Here is an 18,184-nt window from a genome sequence, read left to right on the forward strand (position 1 = left end):
TCCCGCAGACGTTCCGCGTGGATGTGATCCGTGAGGAAGAGGACGCCCTGGAGTTCGACATGGTGGGCATYGACGCCGCCATCGCCAACGCTTTCCGCCGCATCCTGCTCGCCGAGGTACCGCTGCTCCGGAGTGCTCACCGCGGCGTGCCGGCCGAGGACTTGCGTGACGGGGAGCGGGGAAGGCCCAGCCCTTGCGGAGAGCTGCGGGTTTTGGGAGAGAARCACGCTTTCGTTCCGCACGTGTGCCGGGGGCCCAAAGAGAATTAGGGCTTTAACAGCATGGCTGATTCTGCTTGCTGCTCTTCGGGCTGCTGTTGGTACTMTCTGCGGGTCAGCCTTTTCGACACAGTTGTGTTGCCAACCCRATAGAAGCTGCATAATGCTGACATGTATTGAAAGGCTGAAGATGCCCCAAAGCCTCTTCCTTTCCCCTGCCCTTCACCTCTTCTGGTCGATTGTTTTAAAAAAAAATGAGGATGAGAGTAGATGGGGCGTAAGAGTATATTGTGTAGCCTGGTTTGGCAGAAATACCACTGAAAACAGTCTACATGGCAGTTATTTGTGGGAGAGGAGGGACACTGGAGCTGGATAATCTCTTGGCTCTTAGTTCAACTGTTATTTTAGGCTGACTTAATTTCTTGTCTCCCTGAGGTGCCAACGATGGCTGTAGAGAAGGTCTTTGTGTACAACAACACATCCATTGTGCAGGATGAAATTCTAGCTCATCGGTTGGGCCTYATCCCAATCCGAGCTGACCCTCGGCTCTTCGAATACAGAAACCAAGGTGAGAGTCTTGGATAGAATAGAAATATTTAAAAGTTTCCCTCAAAGTAGGAAATCAGGGTCATGTAAACTGAGCAGAAGTGCAATTTTGTGTGCTTCTTCCTAGGAGATCAGGAAGGCACAGAAATTGATACTCTGCAGTTTCAGCTGAAAATTAAATGCAAACGAAACCCTCAGGCAGCCAAGGAATCATCTGATCCTGATGAACTATATTTCAATCACAAAGGTGAGATCTCTCCTAAAAATAGATGCTGGTTTGTTTTTTTTTTTGGTCTTGGAGACAACATTTGGGCTGTTTTCTCAGCCCTTTGTCCTCACAGGGAGAGAGTTGATTCCATTCTGCTAAACTTASTTTTTGCTCTCTCCAGTCCTGAGGTCAGCAGGTGAGTGACCTGCTTTGAGGCAGCAGCTGGCTGATGCTTGTGGCTTCTCTTTGCAGTGTATAGTAAAGACATGACATGGGTGCCCTTGGGGAATCAGACAGACCTTTTTCCAGATGCTGACTTCCGACCTGTTCACGATGACATCCTCATTGCGCTGTTGCGACCTGGGCAGGAGATCGATGTGCTTATGCACTGTGTCAAGGGCATAGGTGAGTCATGACTCCTGGGGCAGCGGGACAAGGAATGTAAGTGYTTGGACCAGGGCACTGCTGTATGATGGGGGAGGCTGGAGAACTGGCTTTTTCCCTGGAACTTTAGGCCCCAGCAYCATTGTTCCCTGAGGCCTACTCTCATCCTTGACTCTTAACTCCTCACACAGGTAAGGATCATGCCAAGTTTTCTCCTGTGGCCACAGCCAGTTATCGACTGCTTCCTGAAATTACTCTCCTGCAGCCTATTGAGGATGAGGCAGCTGAGACATTGCAGAAGTGCTTTTCCCCTGGAGTCATTGAGATCCAGAATATCAATGGTACCTTTTTTCCTGCATTAAGTGCTTTCTTCCTTGCAAAGTTTAGTAGAGACTGATTTGAGATTAGAGCCAAAGTTTGTAGAGACAAAACCACATTGTTATGTTGCCTTGCTGATCAATGGTTCGTGCTCTTCTGAGCTTGATTTAATGGTTGAGTKGTTGCCACATGGAGATGTGTTGGGTGATGACCTGGGTTGTCCTTGAAATGCTGAGGCATTGGATATTGTCTGCAGAGATCTGCAGCTRCTGACTGCAGCTTCCAGTGCTGTTCAGTTGTAACATTGGGTAGTGAGCTTGCTCTTTCCAGCAGTGGAGTGTGGAGGAGAACGCGTGTGTCCTGCCCAGGAGTGCACACAGCCTGTGTGCTTCATGTTGGGTTTTTCTGCCAGGCTGGAGTGCCATGTTGGGTACATGCTAATTCTTAATATTGGTGGCTTCCCTACCTTTGGTGATGGGGAAATGCCTGTTTGAGGAGTAAGCACCTGCTGTGACCGCAAGGCACCCATCTGCTGCAATTTGCCCATCTCAGTTCATCTTCCCTTTAGGAAAAAAGGTGGCAAGGGTAGCCAATGCACGGTTAGACACATTCAGCAGAGAAGTTTTCCGTCATGAAGGTCTGAAAAATCTTGTGCGCCTKGCAAGAGTACGGAACCATTACATCTGTAAGTGCACTTTTCCCACAGTTCCTCTGCTGTGGTTTGTGTGAACCAGCAGAGACCGGCCAGCATGTGTGGCTGGCTCTGCGCTTCTCCCCACCCTCAGCATCATCCATACATTCAGAATCCAGTGCCTAACTGCTTGCTTTGGGACTGAATCTGTTGGTGCTTCCTGCTGGCAAATGTAGTTGCTTGTCTGGCTGTGAGTATCTGGCTGGTTGGAGTGAGGTGTAAGGAAAGGCGAGGGACACAAGCATGGAGCAGGTGCAGGCYGAGGCTGCCTCGTGGCTATGCTGACTTGTGTCTCTGTGCAGTTTCAGTGGAGTCGACGGGTATCTTGCCTCCAGATGTGCTGGTGAGTGAAGCCATCAGGATCCTGATGGGAAAATGTCAGCGCTTCCTCAATGAGCTGGACTCTGTGCCTATGGAGTGACTGGGCTGGAGCTGGGAAAGCAGATAACTGCTCTGCTGTTCTGGGCTTCCTGCACCTGCCTGTAGGGGGCATTCCTCTTCCATAGGCAGGAGGCTTGACGGGGCTTGGTAAGAGTCCAAGGACCATCTCTCTGGATTTTGTAATGAGCCTCAGTGAGGAGATGAATTAAAATAAAGGTTTGGGKTTTTTTTAAAGCTGTCTGCTTCTGTGCCATTTACAATTGTGAAACCATAATACATCGAGAAGAAAGTGGCAGCAAATCCAGAGATGACTAGCAGGATTTATTTCAGATGATATGCAGCAAGTAAGGACTGATAGAGCAGTGTAGTAAAACACTTCATAGCAAGTCAGTAAGATTTAATTGTTGTATCAGAGCAGGGCTGTTTTGTAGGTGTCTTAGGCCAGCTCTCAGGGGGAGCAGGGATAGTTAATATGGTAGAGAAAAGTCAGAGGACTGGAACACCTCTCCTGTCAAGTGAGAGMTCGGATTGTTCAGCCTGGAGAACAAGAAAGCTCCAGGAAGACCTTGTTCTGGYCTTTCAGTATATAAAGGGGGCATGGAGAAAGACTACCAGGGTCTGTAGTGACAGGCTAAGGGGCAACAGTTTTGAATTGAAGAATGTAATTTACACTCAACATCAGACATCTTTTATCATGAGGATGGAATTGTCACATTGCCCCAAGTTGTGAATGCCCTATCCCTGAAGTGTCCAAGGCTAGGCTGGATGGAGTGTTGAGCAACATGGTGGAATGTTAAAAGTGAAAATGTCCAGGAGTATTGGTGTATCCAAGTTGCTTAAGTCAATCCACACTATAATGCTASACTTCAGCGGCTAAATAGGAGACAAAGTACTGTTTCCCTGGGGTATAATTACTTCGAGTGTGAACATTGTTTGTTAGGGTGAATATGCTGTAGGGAGGAGGTACACTTGGCCTGCTGGCTCCAATCCCAATCTGTCCCATGCAATGCTGCAGCCCCATACATATGCTCCATCTGTATATCACAAATTATCACTATATATATATATATATATATACACACATATCATACTCTCTATACGTATCTCCAAGATACTGCTTCACCCAGCAACAGGTACGGTTTGGCTTGCAGGCTATGGCAGTGGCATGTGCCCTTCTCTATGCTGTTGCTTCACATGCTTGTGCCACATACCCTGGAATAGCCTAAGGGTTTTGCTTTGGCAACACATACCCCTCAGGCTGCAAGCAGAGACCTAGAATTAATATAAAATAGCAGAAAGTAAATGCTTTAAAAATGCCATTTCCCCCTTATCTAATTAAACTATGTAGTCTGGAATGGTTCACCCCCTCCCTGACAGTGTACTGACCACCACCAAAGGTGCCCCCTTTTTGGTAGCTGGGATAAGGAACGCTGAGTAATCTCTAGGCAGGCAGTCTGGCCAAACCAGAAGCCTCAGATCTTATTCAAACAGATAAAAGAATAAAAATGAAACATGACACCATATGTATGAAACTGGAATAGCTTTACTGACATTCAGGTGTAACACAACCAGTTCAGAGACAGCTTCRGATTTAAACATTCCTACAAAAAAAGGTTTAAAATCCATTTTACAAAACCCCTTGTGTCTAGCATGAAGTCACAGAATGTTAAAAATATCACAACACAATAAATACACCCAGCCTTTGCTAGAGCCAGGAGCCGTGTTAGCTCAGAGGTTAAAAAAGTTTGAGGCCAGGAAGAAAGTGGAGGGTGCTGGTGGAACAGCAGGGGCAGGAGGGTGAGTGGGTGCCCAAGGCCTGCTCTTCCTATCTGCACTCCCACGCCTCCCAACCCCAGCCTTTTTGTCCAGTCTGCCTATGTAGACACCATTTCTCCACCTACCAGTTTACTACTTGTTCTGTCTCCTGGATAGCAGAAGTGCCAGCTAGCTCTGGACAGACCCAGCTCCTGTGCTAACACTAGGATAGATTGTGTGAACTATTTGTCATGTAAGAAAAACCAGCTCTGCACACTGGAGTGGCTTTGTAAGAGTCCCGCCTCTTCTCAAACCCAGTTTCTGACCTGGCTCCCCCCTGTAAACTGCAGTATAAAGCCCACCCCTCCTGCCCCACCATGAAATTCTCTGAGAAGTACCAGACTGGGTAAAAACAGGGGCTACTGTCACCTCCACTGCAACAGGGTGAGGAGATCCCTTTTGGTTTGCAGGTGCTTCAGGTATTGGTCCAGATTTTATCTACCCTGCGCTGGCCAAGTTTTAGTCTACAGGGCATGGTAAAATGAAAACAAAAAAATAAAGATCTGTCCTGCTCCCCCTGAGAGATGTCCAAGAAAGGCTGGCACAAAGTAAAAGCCTTCCATTTGGCTCTGGGTAGAACAAGCTGTATGATCATATCTATACATATATATGTATATATATGACAGTGTCTGCCTCTTTCTAGAGAGCAGTTGCACCTTAGAAAGGCTGATCTCACAGGAGATCCTAGAGCACTGCTAGGCTTCCTGGCACGCAGCCCTCAGCCCAAGGCTCAGCATCCTGGAGGCAAAAGAATTCAGCAGAATACCAGTCCACTAGGGACGAGTGCTGATAAACATGACAGGAGTGTCCGATGTGTTCCCTACAAAGCCTGGCTACTAGCACCCAGAGGAAGATTAGGGTAGCCCCTTTTCACATGGCACACTACTCTGCCTTTTGCATTAATCCTAAACCCCAAGGGATGAAGAGGTGGAACAACAGTGACCCGAGGTTACAAGATGATCAGGCTTTACCCTAACGAGGTCTATGTACTCAGCTCCCATCTTGCAGAGCAGAGGTCTAAAGATGCTCATCCAAYGGAGGGGAAGGAGTCAGGGGAAAAGCTTAATATTCACTGGTTCAAATGCCACCGCAGGCCCCATCCCAGTGTATGGAAGAGAAGGGGACAGGACCTGTAAGGGGCTTTATTCAGACGAATGCTTGTGGGGGCGGTGACAAGGAGATCTAATGTGCTTACTATGAGGAGAGACAAAAGATAAGGTAGGGGAGGAGATGGTTGCAGCATCCCAGGCTCAGGGTTCAAAGAGTACATTGAATCCCTCTCCATCCTCATTTTCTAGCACATCTGTCTCCAATGATGGCTTCACCTTTTTGAAGAGAGATGGAAGGTTCCGGATATGAACCTCCTTGCGGAACTGCTCCCCGATGGGCTTCTGCAGAGGACAGACAGGCAGGCATCAGTCATTACTGTCTTCATACCCCCCACTCAGCTCAGGGGCAGCTTGTCTGCACATCAGAGGCAGACCCTAGGTTCTGAACAATCCCTAGGCCTGGACCCTGTGCTTGCATTTCGAGGAATTTCAGGCCAGGCCTTCCCCAAGTACTAGGGAACTGAGGTAACCATCAGAATACCAGCTCCTCAGCTTCTAATTCWATGTCAAGGCTCCACCACCACCAACCTCACAGAAGTCCAATGCCCACCCAGCAGTTTCAATCAAACATTTTAACATCCTGTTCCCCCAAGSACCCGTGTGCAAAGTACCCACTGCCTCTCAGTGAGAGACCATTGCTGGAGGGGCTGCTCAGTCCATGCTGCCAGCCTAGCTGGACCTCCAGGGTGAAGAGAGGCAGAACACTAAGAACATGCTGCAACAGCCTCCTGGCTGGAAAGGAGGGTGGTTGGCGAGAGGCAGGCAGGCCTGCCACMCATCACTTCTGCAGCACATAGTGTGGAGTGTTCCTCCTGCTTATCACCTACCCCAATGCAACCTGAGATGAGGCGCTTAAAGTGATCCTTCCGGCGCTTGTCTGCCACTTTCTGCAGTGTTGGGTTGAGAAGCTTTGAATCAAACTGCTCCAAAGATTCCAGCTGGATGTCTGGGATCTGCTCCATCACTGCCTTCAGCTCAGTGTAGCGAGGGCGCTGCATGGAGAAATACAATTAACAAAGCTCTGCTGGAGGAACAGCCTTGCCCCCCTTGGGGGCCATTAGCTCCTCTGCCCATACCCCACTGCCTGTGGGATTAGCCTTCCACCATTCCCCACACATTCCCTAACCTCACATTTAGATGAAAAACAGAATTTCTCACCAAGGCCTCGTAGATCTGGAAAGCCAGGTGGACAAGAGCTGCCATGCAGCCATCATGCTGCCCATGTACCTGTAAGCCCTTCAGCACACTGGTGAAAAACCAGGACACAGCATCAGGAAGGAGGTTTCCTGGAAGCACCTGGGGAAGAGGCACTGTCAGCACTGATACAAGATACTGATACATAGCCACCTTGCTGCAACAGCTTGCTCTTCCCGAGGGAGAAAGTGCCCAGGAGTGAAGYAGCTACACTTCTCATAGCATTCAGAACTTCCTCTCCCAACCCTGCAAGAGCTAATCTCTTCTTCCTCCCAGACGTACCTGTTTGAGCAGTGGCCAGCAAAGCTGTGTTGTGGTTCTTTGGCAGGACAAGGTGTCCTTCCAGGAGAGGGATGTGTAGGCAGTGATCAGCACTGCAGTGCAAACATCCTGAAAAGGAGTCAGAAAGGAAAACCAGTCAGAGGRGCTATTTTTTACTTCCAGCAATCACACCTGATGGGAGCCAAGAAGCAATCCAAAGAATCTGCAGGAGCTTCTGAGAATCCTGCATCTTACTGTTGCTCCAGCAGAAGGTGCTCAAAGGCGTCCACTGTGCACCATCGCAACCAYGAGGGACCAGAGTTAAGGAAATCTCCCTTCATCTCCCTGCGAAAGGCCCCGGGGGACTCATGAACTCCCCTCAGCTGCTACTTTCAAGTCACTGCAAAAGCTTCTACAAGACCTTCTGAGGCATCCACAGAAGAGTACAGAAATATCGGGACAAAGGTGCTCTGCRCAGTGGGTSGTATTAGCACTGTGGCTCCTGTACYGCCTCAGGCAGATTTTACAGAAAAAAAAAAGCTGCATGGGCTGGGGGCTAAATGCCCAGCATTTCTTCCCCAGAAGGGCTGAAGCTCTCTACCTGCATGTTATACTGGATCCCGACCGCCATTTGCTTTGTGGCTTCTCCAAGGCCCTTAAAAGCCATGCATGCTCCCTAGAGGTGATTCTCACATGGGCAAWGCTCCAGCAGCCTAGATCTCTGCAGTGGTATGTGGCTGCACAGCAGACAAGTGTGGCAAAGAGTAAAGAGAAAGGATGGTGGCAGTCAGAACACATGCTCTTACCTCTTGCTTCATCAGACACTTGCCGAGCTCGGTGAGCTCTGCGTTGGCAGGGGGTGTCACCTCTGTGGCCATTGCCTCATCATCTGCAAAGCAAAGGCAGCACTGTGAACGTGGCCTCCCAAGGACTGAGYGGAACACATGGAGGCTGCAAGAACTAAGCTGGGAGCCAGGAAACAGCACACAGAATCAGCGTGCTGGCACAATTTACCCAGAACACCTCTTTTCAAGCAAAAAGCACCTACCCTATGTGGGGCAGGAAGGGCACCCAACTGGCTACCTTCAGCTCTTGGGAAACTCTGCACATCCCTCTCTTCTCCTCACCCATTTCTCAAAACTTTAAGAACCAGCTGCTCCAACATGCCACCTGTGAACCTACAGCACATTAGTTTCCAAGCCAGACTGGGTTTTTCTGTGGCCCCAGACAAGCTGAGCAGGACAGAGCTGAAGGCCTCTTACCAAACCTATACCCCTCACACAGAATTTCCAGCATCAGCCTGGCCTCCCCCTCAAGAAACAGGAAAAGTGCTTCTGTACACCAAGGGCAGGAAAAGGCAAAGGTAGCTGTTTACTCACCATCTCCATCTACAGCAGCAGTAGTGTTCTGTTCAACACCTTTCTTAGAAACACAGCAAACAGCTGCAAAAACAGTTGCAGGTCAGAGGAGCAGAAAAGGGAAGATGCTACTGCAGCACATGCAGAGATTATTCTACAGACTCTGACGGGCTCACAGCTGCTTCAAGCTCCCCAGCTCTTACAGAGAATCTGAAGAATCAGAAAGCCCAGTATAAAAGGCCAATACTGCACTACCTGGAAGGCTGTAACACCCCAACCACAGCACCTTCCCACAGTGGAACCTGCTGCACAGTGGCTGCTTCAAACTACTGAGAACCAGGAATGTGCTAAACCATCTGAAGCCCATAACCCAAGTAGAGCACCAATTTAAGGCAAAAAGGCAAATCAAGAAAGGAAACAGAAGGTTGAAGATCTGTAATTTCTATGTGGAAGGATTTTCCCCAGCCTYTCTGCAAAAAGCCATGCTGACAAAAAAATTATGTTGGAGAAAATGGGAACAMAAAGAAGGGAGACTATTTTGGGGGAGGGACTCTTCCCTTATGCTTGGCTAGAGATGTGGCAATTGCTGGCAACAAAACTGCTCTACACTTGGGTTGTCCACAAATCCATGTCCCATACTGGGTTCCAAAGCACAGAAAGGGAGAACTCGATTGCCTGTAGGACTGGATTCCTACAGGAACAGTGCCAAAACCATGGAACCCTGAAAGCTAACAACACAAAAAGAAACTCTCAGGAGTTTAAATTATCTCTTACTTGATTTTAGCTAAGATTTTGGCAGGACTGTTCCACACTTGCCTTCTCAAGCTTATGCTAAATACTATTGGCCATTATAATTAAGTTTTACTGCATACTGGGAATCCCTGTCATCCTCTCCAGGGAAAACGTCCCTAGTATCTCAGGAGACCTAGCCTAATTTCACTTACTGGCAAGATCCATGACTTCTCGAGTCAGCAGCCTGACCAGCTGTTCCTCAAGCATCTCCTGAGATTCGGGGTTGTCATCTGCAGCATCATCCTCACTGAGGAGAACAGGTTTTAGTTTAAAGGGATCCAATGTCTTCAAGTACCCSCTCCGCCCAAACACAGGGAATGAGTCACACTGTGTTTTCCAGCCCTTGCTGGCAGGGCTGTTCCTGGGCAAAGGGCCATGTAAAAGACCAAACCTCCACCCCATTCCCCATTTCCCCCTTAGTACCAAAGGGTGTAAGCTTACCAGAGCATGCTTCGCTGATTGATCACCTGCCATTTCTGGGACAACCTCTGTTCAAGACAAAAGGAAAGATTCAGCCTCTTCCTAAGGAGCCATGCTGGACACAATGCAAGAAGACCCAAGTGACAGCTGCTGGCAAAAGCCCAAGAGTTTTGCACACAGCTCACWTGCCAAGACCCATTTTGAATGGCAGGAGAACTGCTACCAAGTGGGCTGGAATGTGAATGAGCTGTCATGAGAGGACAGAGGCAAAAAAATCCCAAAAACAAACCCAGAAATTCTCAGAGCTGCAGGTTGAATGTCCACAGGTCTGAATTCATGGCAAAGGGAACTGTGCAACAGCCAGGATTTAACACACCTCAAAAGCCCCCGCTAAACATCATCAAAATTATGAAGCATCAAGGCTCTCCCCTCATCTCTGCTGGCTCTGTACAGACAGACATTCCCACGTGCTGCTGCCAGCTGCTACAGGGAGTCACAGCTGTCAAGGAACAGGCATCAAACAAGCTGTTTTCTTACCATCTGCAGATAGGTAAAGAGTGGTCCCAGCATGGGGCAGACAAGGGTTTCGTAGTATTCTGAGGGGCAGGAAAGTACCAAGGGCTTCACAAACACACCTGCACAGACCAGTTAAGGAAGAGATCCAACACACAGCGCTAGCTGCTTGGGAAACTGCAGCACAATTCCCAAGCCAGCCATTCCACTCAGAGGCCAAGGGGCAGATACCTGGAAACCTGGAAACCCACCTTCTCACAGCCCTTAATCAACAAGTGGCATCTCAACACAGCAAGAACACAAATTATTCAGCTCTTTCCCCTGACAGTTCAGCTGAGAAAGCTAAGGGTGCTTAGCACCCATTTCCTACCTGTGAGACTGAATGTCCAGCCCTGGAAAGTAGGTTGGGAAACCACATGATCTCCCAGAGAAGCACATCCTGTGCTTCTGTGACCAAGCTCCTCAGAATGCACTACCCACTTCTCACAGTTCCGGAGGCACTGTGCAAATCTTTTGCATTTATTCTCTCTGACCCCAWGCACTGCTGTTTCTACTTGTGCCCTTCTAGGCTCACCCCTCATCCACACCAGGTGTATCCCGGTTTGTTTACCTCCTCAATCACCCTTCTTTGTCTTGGCTATACTGAAWACAATGCAGGATTTCAATTTATGTGTTCAGAGCCTCCCAAGCTGGCCTGAGACACAGATGGAAGGATACGAAGCATGGGACGCAGTCTGTAATCAGGAATGTTGTTGAGGTTGTTGAAAGCAGAGCTGAGAAGCTGGGTGGCGAGGCCCTCGACAGTGTAGAAATCCTGTTGCATGGAGGGGCCTGCATTTCCCAGGATGTGAAAACTTCAACAAAAACCAAGTTAGTTACAGGTCTGCTAGATAACAAGTACCATGTCTCTGGTCTGCAAAGGCTACAAGTACTATTATCTTCAGATTATATAGTTGTAACATTCCTAAACAAATACTATAGAGGAATTTTTAGCAAATATCTATTATTTTTTTTTCTGGAATACCTGCAGAGGGACAATAAATTAAACAGTTAAGCTACAAGATACTTGCAAATGCTGATGTATCCTGACACATAATTAAAAGCAGCAAAAGAGACAAACTAGATCAGAATATCAGGTAAGTGCTCTGATCTGACCACCTAATTGCAGAAGAGCTAAAAGCAGATTCCCATTCTGAAGTACTTTTTCCAGACTATTCCATGCCTTGGTGGTAGGTAACAACCAACGAATATAGGCCACCACTGCAGCTTGTACTTGCATATTACAGGACACAGCTCATATCAGAACTCTTCTCAGAACCCCGCCATAACCTACTGCTCCAGCTRTGCAGTGCTGGATTGCGGTGAGAGGTCTGGTGCTCTTACCAGTTGTCGTAGAGGGTACAAAAGAAGCCCTGCATCCTTTCTAAGACTGTTTTGTAAACAGGAGAGTCATAAAGCTCCAACAAAGGCTGAGGGAGACCTGTGGGAAGGAATAAGCTTGAGTTACATTAATGAGAGAGCAYGATGCACCTTCAATGCATGCTGTGYAGACCTCAGACAGCTTGACAGCAGCGAAAGAAGCTCTTGGCAAGAGCCAAATGGGCACAGATGCAGCAGCCCTGGGGCAGAAAGCCCCCTCAGAGGTCAGCCAAGTTTAGGTTGATTGCACCCAGAGCAGAGATGTTTCCACTGAGATTGTTGTATCTGCCTTTCTTCTCCAAAAGTAAAACTTAATTGAGCTATCAGTCATCAGCAAAGCTGACAGTTGTTGCAGCTCCTCTGATAACTCATCCCTTCAGGTTTGTATTCTCTGCCGGGACMGCTATTGGTGAACTATGATATTAAGAAGTTTAGAGCAGAGATCAAGGCCCTGTTGCTTTATGTGCAGGGGTTCAGACAGAGAGCTTCAAGTCACAGAAAAGGAAGCATGTCCTCATTTTAGACACAGGAAATGGATACAGAAAGACAAAGCAACTTCACCAAAATATTTCACTGTCTGTCAGAACTTGAAATTAAATCCTAATTTCCAGTCATGAACCACACTTTATCCACAAGGCCACCCACTTCTGCTCGGCTGGAAAGGCTTCTGTATTCACARTCTCAAACCTGTTTTAGGAAGATTCCAAAGGCCTCTTTCTAATACGCTGTCTAGAAACAAATGCCAGGGCCACACTGCRTGACTTGGCTCTTGCCCTCCAGGACAGGTCTCTGCACAGCATTCAGGGCCCCTTTGGAGCACTAATTCTGCTCAAAGGYAGACAATTAAAGCACCCCCAGCCTCTGCAGCCTGAAATGCCATGTTGCAGAGACCACCACCCAGATAGGATAAGCATTTTGGTAGGGTACCCTTCAATTTATGCAGCAGAAATCAATTTGTCTGAGATCAGTAACTTATCTGATGTTTTAGTTTAAGGAAGTTCAAATTACAGCTAAGCTGCAAATAATACAAAGAAGCTGGTTCTCCAGCCCTGTTTTATTTCCACTGTTATGGACAGATCACTAAGCCAAATACTTCCAAGAATCTGCCCACAGATTCTTCCCAAAGAGAAGCCTCTTACCTAGAATGGCATTCTTCTCTACCTCCAGCATGTCCAAGGCTTTTGCAAATGTATCCCCCAGCCTAGCCACCATCTCTGGCATGTAGAGGTTGTTGTGAGTCCTGAAACAGAAGAGCACTTAGTTTTAACTCATGTAAGTCAACCCCTTTTTGCCCTTGACAGTGGGATCCTCTCCTTCAGCTTGTGGACAGCTCTTCAGAGGTAGATGATGAGGAAGGTGAGACCATGCACGTGTGCATGGGATCCCCCTTTCCCACCTGCAAAAATATTGGGGAAGTTGACAGGATAGACATGGAGTGACTCCACTTCATGTCCTCAATCTCCTGGCTGCCCCTTTCACTTATCTCAGTTCATCCCACCCCTTGCAAGCACTGGCAGTAAAAACTCCCAGCAATTTTCCAGATGATGCTGGGMTGAGCTTATTAGCTTGGCCAAAGAGATCAGAAAATATATTTTTAAAACTGACAAGACATGGATTCTGCAATCTCAGAAGATCTTCTGCACCTAAGGCTCCTGCAGAGGGAGGGGCTGTTTCAGCTCCAAAATACACAAACTGCCTCTCAGGGATGGGTCCCAGTCCCCAGAATGGCAGGTGGYATTGGAGGGACTCTAGTGAGAACATCCATCCAATCAGATGTTACTCAAGGTGGGCACACATGCCCCCCTGGACAACACATCCAGCTGGGAACAATTCTGCATCATAGGAGATGGCCATGGTCAGCTCTCCACAAGGGACACCAATTCAACCATGGGTGGCTGGTTCTTGCCATCCARACCAAAATGAACCCCCTCTCTCAGCCAGGGGACTGACACACAGAGCTGGACTCGGCAGGGGTGTCTCTCTCACCTACCTCTCTCCTTTGAGACCTCAGACCTCCACTCTGGGTGTCGCCAGCTGCACACAGCACAAATCCTGCAGCCTCCTCCAAAACTGCAATGCCATTGTACCTGCTGCTAGAGGTGATCAAGGGCAACTCAGTATCTCCCCCTCGAGCAGTATTTCCCAAAGCAGGGGGTACATGGGAACGGCTGGGGGAAGGGAGCGCAGACAGACCTCAGGATGCTCTCCAAATCTCCTGTATTAATGATTCACTCAGGTATTAATGATTGTGTTTTACAGGTCTATGTTCATAATTCTGGCAACCCTGATGCAGTGATGTCTGCCTGCATTTGCAGAAAGCTCCAAAACCGCAATTATCCTGTTTCTCTCTGCAAGTGTTAAATACTTCCCTGCTCACTGTGCGTGAGGAAGGCAAGTAGGTGAACTTTGTAAGAAAGAACTACACAAATGACTTCTTAACGACTCATACTCTCATTCTGGGCTGGATCTAACACCATGCAACAGGCCTCAAAGGGGCACAAGCTGATTCTACTTTGTCAAGAAGGACCAGGGAACAGCCCAGCTTCCACACTGGTTAATGTTGCCCGACTGACTCAAAAAGCTGTACATTTCTGCTTGAGGCAGAAAAGCCCGAAACCTAGCTACTAAAATAATCTCTTGTATGTCTCCTGCCCACTCCATGCCAGTGTTGGCTTTGCCTCACTCTGGGCAGAAGGCCAGTAAGGCAAATGCAGGGACTGTGGAATTGCAAAGGTGAACCCTGAAATCCCACTGTGCCAACTTCAGCAGGACTGAACAATCATGAAAGTGTGGTTACAGTCCTTAAATGTTTCAGAGTCCTAGAAACATTTTCTTAAGTCTGAGAGTTGGGAGGCAGATGTTCACTCACAGGCCAATCTCCCTTAATACTTTAGCAAGTTCCCAGTGGGAATGGAGAGAAAATGGCCAACCACCTACWCCTCATGGGAGCTACAAAGGCATCCAACAGCCCTCATAGATGATGATGTAGCCCTTAGGCATGTTCCAGCTGAGACCAGCAGCACTCCTGGGTACCCACCCAACAGAGGAAAACATGGTAAAACTAATTTCAAGAGACATTTATGCTTTACAAGAAACAAGCAAAGGATATGGCAGGACTTGGGGGATTTTCAGTGATGGTCACAGCTCTGCTAGAAAGAGTATCTGATACCTAGAGAGAAGGGCTTGCAAACCAGAAGATGAGTCCTTTAGGACAGTCCACAACTGAAGAATTTTTTTCCAAAGCTGGAGTTGTCTACAATGAAAGTGCCTACAGCATCCATGTCTACCCAAGAATTCTTTCACCAGCATTAATGCTTTGGCAATGTCAGCACCTCGTCATCAGGAGTTCCAAAAAAGCGTTTGTCTAAGCAGAGCATTTGCTGAGCCCGAACATTTAATTTGTAACAAAACACGAGCAAATCCTAGCACAATAAAGGCTCTGCACCAATCAGGTAATGCAGCTACTGACTGCAGAAATGCATTAAGGTGGCTGAAAACTATGATTTGGGTTTTAATTCAGGAGTGAACATTTTAAGCCAGAAGCTAAACAACACCTAAAGAATCATTACTCTGAAAACTGCAAGCAGTGATTAATAAAGCAACCTCAAAATAATTCATTAAATACAGCTACCAACACAGAGACAAATACAAGTAGGCACAGTAAGATGCCACTCAAACTACCTTATTTTTCCATTACCTAGACTACCTCATTCTTCTCAGTTCTTTGATCTCACCCATGACCTACCTCCAAACTACTTGCCACCTGGCAAAGGCCCAATAGCTTAACAGCTCTCASTGCTTCCATCTGCAAAGAGCAGCAGAATGCCATACACTATCCAGAGAACAGAGGACCCACCTGCTCAGCCTGCACATCCTGCCTATTTTTTGCACACTGGTGCCTGACTTGGTGCTCAGCTCAGCTGCTCAGCAGGATCCATGCTACTGCTACTTGCAGATCTGCTCACACAGAAAGCAACACAGGCTGGAGGGACTTCCACATCTCTGTCCCACATAAGCACATGGGCAACACTGGATGTTGCTTATCCCTACAGAGCCGCCTAATGGCACTGAGTTAAGAGAAACATCCATCTCCAGGTASTAATGCAACTATGTCCCTGAAGGCACCCTCAATACAGGCAGAGTTCCTGCCAGGCAGCCTTCCTCATATCCTCATACTTCCTGCCTGCTGACAGGCTGCTCCAGATTCCATATTCTCCTATGTGATCCACATTAAAGAGAGCTTGAGAAAGACATACATGGAAAAGGCATCTGAAGTCAGCATAGAACATAACAGGAACTCCATAACACAAGATCCAGCTTTGCCAAAAAAACATGAACATCATCAACACTTGCAATGAACCACTATGAGCTTGCAATTGTCATAGCTGTCAAGCGGCCTATATATTCAGCAGCAGAAATGGAAAAATACGAAGTATGAAGATCTACTGGTCTGAATACATCATTCATTAGTTCTTGGTGGAGCATCCAGCCTTAAGAAAAGACCAGACAGCGCAGAGTGAAGTACAGGTTTCTCCATGTATGTTACTACCATGTACTAAGAAAATATTTTGGTCTGCAAGTGAGATACTTCAACAACACAGAGGCATTATCTCAAAAAATGCCCAAACCAGCCACGAAGCCTCTTTCCTTACGTACTGGATATAGAACATAGCTCATGGGTTTTCTGTGGTAAACARCCAGGCACAGAGTTCCTGTTTCTTCACAGAAACTACTACAGGTGGTAGAAGCTGGATGATAGTTTCCTAAACTTGTTGTAATAGAGATCCCAAGTGATTTTACTAAGGCACAAGTTCTGGCAAGAACAGTGACTGCATGAGGAAAAAGTGTCTGTTGCAGTCTGTTCAGACCTTGGGCACTGGTTTAGTTGGTCTCACACAGTATGACACGTGGCAGGCACTGAAAGAAATGGCATGGAGGCTACCTCTACTCAAGGCAACTCTTACTAACCTCTCCCAAAATCTCACCAATAGGATGTTCAGCCTTCCAGGATAAAAGGCAAAAGCACTTYAAGCACAGCTCTGCAGCTCTACCTGGTCACTGACCCAAGTACCACACTACACACTGTGCTACACCAAGTTTAGTGATGAGAAACACCACAAGCATGGACCAAGACAGCATGTGCTTGTCCCAACCGTCCAGCATGTTGCTTCTCTCTGGAAGCAGCACATTCCTGAGCTCAGTGACTACCAAATGTAGTGACTGCTCTGACTAGACAGAGCTTAGGTAATAGGRCCCATCTCATTACATACTTGGGAGCTCAAGAATCTAAGTGGATCTGAAAATGCATTTTCTCAACAGGCCCCTGCCAAGGAGAGAGCATAAGGTTTTCAAGTACGTAACGTGCAGTAATCTCACAAAATTTTTCCATAAGTCTGGCAAAATTCCAATATCAGGAGTTATAAAGGAGAATTCTCTCTCAGGGCAATTCTGTCAACTGTGTTATTCAGAATTCCCCTTTTCTGCCTTCTCTGGTTCCCTCCCCTGGCTGCCCCAGATCTACACAACACCAGTGACATGCAGAGAGGCACTGCATGGTAGCAACAGCCTGAGAGTATGCATCCACTGATTTCATGAGCAGACAGCACTTCAGGAGGCTGCTGCTCATGTTCAGCAAAGCCAGCTTAATTTAACACTGAAGAGAGAACAACGCAAACAGGATGCGATGAGAGCTGGGACTGCCCTGGTGATGATGGGAGAGGTGGCCTTGTAGGGGCTGAGGGCAAAGCAGAGATGTTAGTTAAGAAATCATTAACTGGGTGGCAGAACWATAGCAGTGAAGGTGGGGGAGGCAACCCCAGCACAAGCTCCCATTAGCTTTGATGGCCTCTTGTAGGCCAGGCCAATGAACATTCAGAAGGCTCCAGTTTCCCCAGTGCCGTTCCCCACTGTGAACAGTCAGGAACAGTACTTGGGCACCTGCACCAGCCTGTGCTCCCACTGGCTTCATTGGGCAAACATGCTCTGAGCATTCAATGTATTTATCAGTTTGGCTTTCAGAGATTTATAAGTCAACATAAATGATTTCAAGTCAACTTGACCCACCTTATGAGAGCAAGTAAATTGTCAAAAAGCTTCAGGACCTGCTCAGTGCAGGGATTACGGAACATTGGAGTTCCACTGGGCAGGTATCCCAAAAAGAATCCTCCGGCTTTTGCCTCTTCAGTAGCAGCAGGCCAACGAGCTCGTTTCACAACTCCCAGGATGGTATACACACAAAAGCTTATCTGCAGAAGAGATGTGGAGRAAGCATTTCTTACCCAGATCACAGTCTGAATCAACAGGTTTTCAGAGAAACACATCATCATCCTATTTCAAAAGGGATGTTCTACAGTGAGCCTAACATGGTGACGGGAACAACTCCAATGAGTTTGCTGCCAGGAAAATGCAGCAAATGATCATGCTATATTCCACCACCTTCAGAGAGCCCTGGCCATGGCAGGATGGCCTAGGAACTCACTATCTGACAATGGCCTCGGGAGTATGCAGGCAGCCAGGTAGGCTGCTAAAAGTAAGGGTCTAGACCATCAGTATCTCGT

At 47.6% G+C, this 18,184-nt stretch overlaps 2 protein-coding genes across 6 annotated transcripts in view; one reads left to right on the forward strand and one right to left on the reverse strand.

Moving 5' to 3' along the window:
• The window catches only part of POLR1C (RNA polymerase I and III subunit C), a 4,260-nt gene extending 1,265 nt beyond the window's left edge, over positions 1 to 2,995 (forward strand). Inside the window, exons 3-9 of one of the 2 annotated variants that reach the window (XM_057370192.1) lie at positions 9 to 116; positions 654 to 786; positions 892 to 1,011; positions 1,225 to 1,377; positions 1,548 to 1,697; positions 2,243 to 2,359; positions 2,668 to 2,995. In XM_057370192.1, the coding sequence (XP_057226175.1) occupies positions 9 to 116; positions 654 to 786; positions 892 to 1,011; positions 1,225 to 1,377; positions 1,548 to 1,697; positions 2,243 to 2,359; positions 2,668 to 2,786 (900 nt within the window). In that variant the 3' untranslated portion in view covers positions 2,787 to 2,995. The remainder of the gene's footprint in view (positions 1 to 8; positions 117 to 653; positions 787 to 891; positions 1,012 to 1,224; positions 1,378 to 1,547; positions 1,698 to 2,242; positions 2,360 to 2,667) is intronic. The other variant, XM_057370202.1, reaches the window with a different exon arrangement.
• A 1,276-nt stretch (positions 2,996 to 4,271) lies between these two features.
• The window catches only part of XPO5 (exportin 5), a 29,631-nt gene continuing 15,718 nt past the window's right edge, over positions 4,272 to 18,184 (reverse strand). For all 4 annotated transcript variants that reach the window (XM_057370240.1, XM_057370231.1, XM_057370222.1 and 1 more), the window contains 13 exons: positions 17,691 to 17,872; positions 12,767 to 12,867; positions 11,592 to 11,688; positions 10,926 to 11,062; positions 10,233 to 10,330; positions 9,717 to 9,763; positions 9,428 to 9,522; positions 8,505 to 8,567; positions 7,932 to 8,014; positions 7,147 to 7,254; positions 6,829 to 6,966; positions 6,498 to 6,662; positions 4,272 to 5,952 (listed from right to left, as the gene is read on the reverse strand). In XM_057370240.1, coding sequence (XP_057226223.1) covers positions 5,812 to 5,952; positions 6,498 to 6,662; positions 6,829 to 6,966; positions 7,147 to 7,254; positions 7,932 to 8,014; positions 8,505 to 8,567; positions 9,428 to 9,522; positions 9,717 to 9,763; positions 10,233 to 10,330; positions 10,926 to 11,062; positions 11,592 to 11,688; positions 12,767 to 12,867; positions 17,691 to 17,872 — 1,455 coding nt within the window. In that variant the 3' untranslated portion in view covers positions 4,272 to 5,811. The remainder of the gene's footprint in view (positions 5,953 to 6,497; positions 6,663 to 6,828; positions 6,967 to 7,146; positions 7,255 to 7,931; positions 8,015 to 8,504; positions 8,568 to 9,427; positions 9,523 to 9,716; positions 9,764 to 10,232; positions 10,331 to 10,925; positions 11,063 to 11,591; positions 11,689 to 12,766; positions 12,868 to 17,690; positions 17,873 to 18,184) is intronic.

Source organism: Malurus melanocephalus, unplaced genomic scaffold (genome assembly GCF_030028575.1).
Source record: "Malurus melanocephalus ecotype Western Australia unplaced genomic scaffold, MMel_1.1 scaffold_5, whole genome shotgun sequence".
Lineage (NCBI taxonomy): Eukaryota > Metazoa > Chordata > Aves > Passeriformes > Maluridae > Malurus > Malurus melanocephalus.